The sequence below is a fragment of the Egretta garzetta genome, unplaced genomic scaffold (assembly GCF_000687185.1).
Source record: "Egretta garzetta isolate BGI_Z169 unplaced genomic scaffold, ASM68718v1 scaffold861, whole genome shotgun sequence".
In the NCBI taxonomy this organism is placed as follows: Eukaryota; Metazoa; Chordata; class Aves; order Pelecaniformes; family Ardeidae; genus Egretta; species Egretta garzetta.
Genome location: NW_009258497.1, coordinates 80,589 through 82,060, shown reverse-complemented (window position 1 = coordinate 82,060; position 1,472 = coordinate 80,589). Strand labels below are relative to the sequence as shown.

Sequence of the window (1,472 nt, the reverse complement as noted above, 5' to 3'; positions counted from 1 at the left end):
CTGTGCCTGCCCGGAGTGCAGCTGTGCCTGCGCCAGGATGGGCTTTGGCAGCCCCTTACTGTGCCAGGGCCCTTCGCCTGTCTGGCCTGGTCCCGCTCAGAGACACGGCTGCTCTATGTGGGCGGGGAGAGCCGGCCCAAACCACGGCCCCCCTGCCCCTGGGATGTGCTGGGAGCAGCCAGGCCAGCGGAGGAGGACGAAGATGAGGAGGTGGGTGTCATGCGCCCCATGAATGTGCTGTGTGCCCTGTACGCATGCTGTGCACCCCATGAGCGTTCCATGCACACTGTGAGCACACCATGCACCCCATGAGCGTGCCATGCACCCCATGAGTGTGCCATGCACCCCATGAGTGTGCCATACATGGAGCCCCGTGCTTGGGGCCACCAGCCGTGGGGCTGACAGGGCTGAGTCACAGGGCGAGCAGTTCGTGTACCATGAGGACTGGGGGGAGGCACTGAGCACCCGCAGCATACCTGTCCTCTGCGCCCTGGACCTGGAGAGCAGCAGCCTTTCAGTGCTGGAGGGCATCCCGGAGCACCTCTCCCCTGGCCAGGTCAGGACGGGGTGCAGGGAGAGCCCTGGCAGGGCCAGCCCAGGGCTGTGGGACAAGCCTGGCTGTTGCACAGGCCCTGTGGTCTCTGGATGACCGCAGCGTGGTGTTCGTGGGCTGGTGGCATGAGCCTTTCCGCCTGGGGCTGAGCGCCTGCTCCAACCGGAGGTGGGTACCCTGGGGTACCCAGCACCGTGCCAGGATGCGCACCCCGTGCTGACTCCAGCCTGACTTGCGCCTCCTCCCCAGGTCAGGGATTTTCCACTTGGACCTGGCCAGCAGGCAGTGTGGTGAGTGCTGGGGACTCAGGGGGGGCCCTGGGTCCTGGGTGTCCCCGGGGCACTGACCCCCTGCCACTTGCAGAGCTGCTGTCGGCTGAGCACAGTTCCGCCTGCTCCCCCCGGCTGAGCCCTGATGGCCAGCTCCTGCTCTACCTGGAGGGAGGCCTGGGGGGGCCCCACCGGCAGTGCCTGCGCCTGCGCATGGTGAGCGGGGCCCCGCAGGCACTGGGCACAGCTGTGCCACCCTGTGCTGCTGGCACAGGACTCAGCATGGGATGTCACAGCCGCTCACTGTGCCCAGCAGGGGTGGGAGGGTGGGCTTGTCCCTCAATCTCCCTGCCTCAGTTTCCCTGGAGGGGGCCTGACCCTGACCTCTGGGTCTCCCCAGCTCACCTGGCAGACAAGGCAGTCGGTGACGGTGCTCGACGTGGTGCAGGAGCCCACAGAGGGTGAGCGTGGCATGGTGGGCAGGGCTGGGCACTGCCATGGGGCTGGGACCCCCCATGCTGGGTGCCCATGGCCCTGTTGCACCAGTGCTCTGCCCCACTTGCAGCCTTTGCGGGGCTCTACGCTGAAACGGTGCCGCTGCGGTGCTGGGCAGCTGACAGCCGGCGAGCCGGGCTGGGCACCCCGCAGCG

At 67.8% G+C, this 1,472-nt stretch overlaps 1 protein-coding gene across 1 annotated transcript in view; it reads left to right on the top strand.

Moving 5' to 3' along the window:
• LOC104132482 (acylamino-acid-releasing enzyme-like) overlaps positions 1-1,472 on the top strand; it is a 7,820-nt gene that overhangs the window by 1,112 nt on the left and 5,236 nt on the right. The window contains exons 2-8 of the mRNA XM_035901463.1: positions 68-210; positions 413-556; positions 630-721; positions 803-843; positions 917-1,038; positions 1,223-1,283; positions 1,388-1,472. Coding sequence (XP_035757356.1) covers positions 68-210; positions 413-556; positions 630-721; positions 803-843; positions 917-1,038; positions 1,223-1,283; positions 1,388-1,472 — 688 coding nt within the window. The remainder of the gene's footprint in view (positions 1-67; positions 211-412; positions 557-629; positions 722-802; positions 844-916; positions 1,039-1,222; positions 1,284-1,387) is intronic.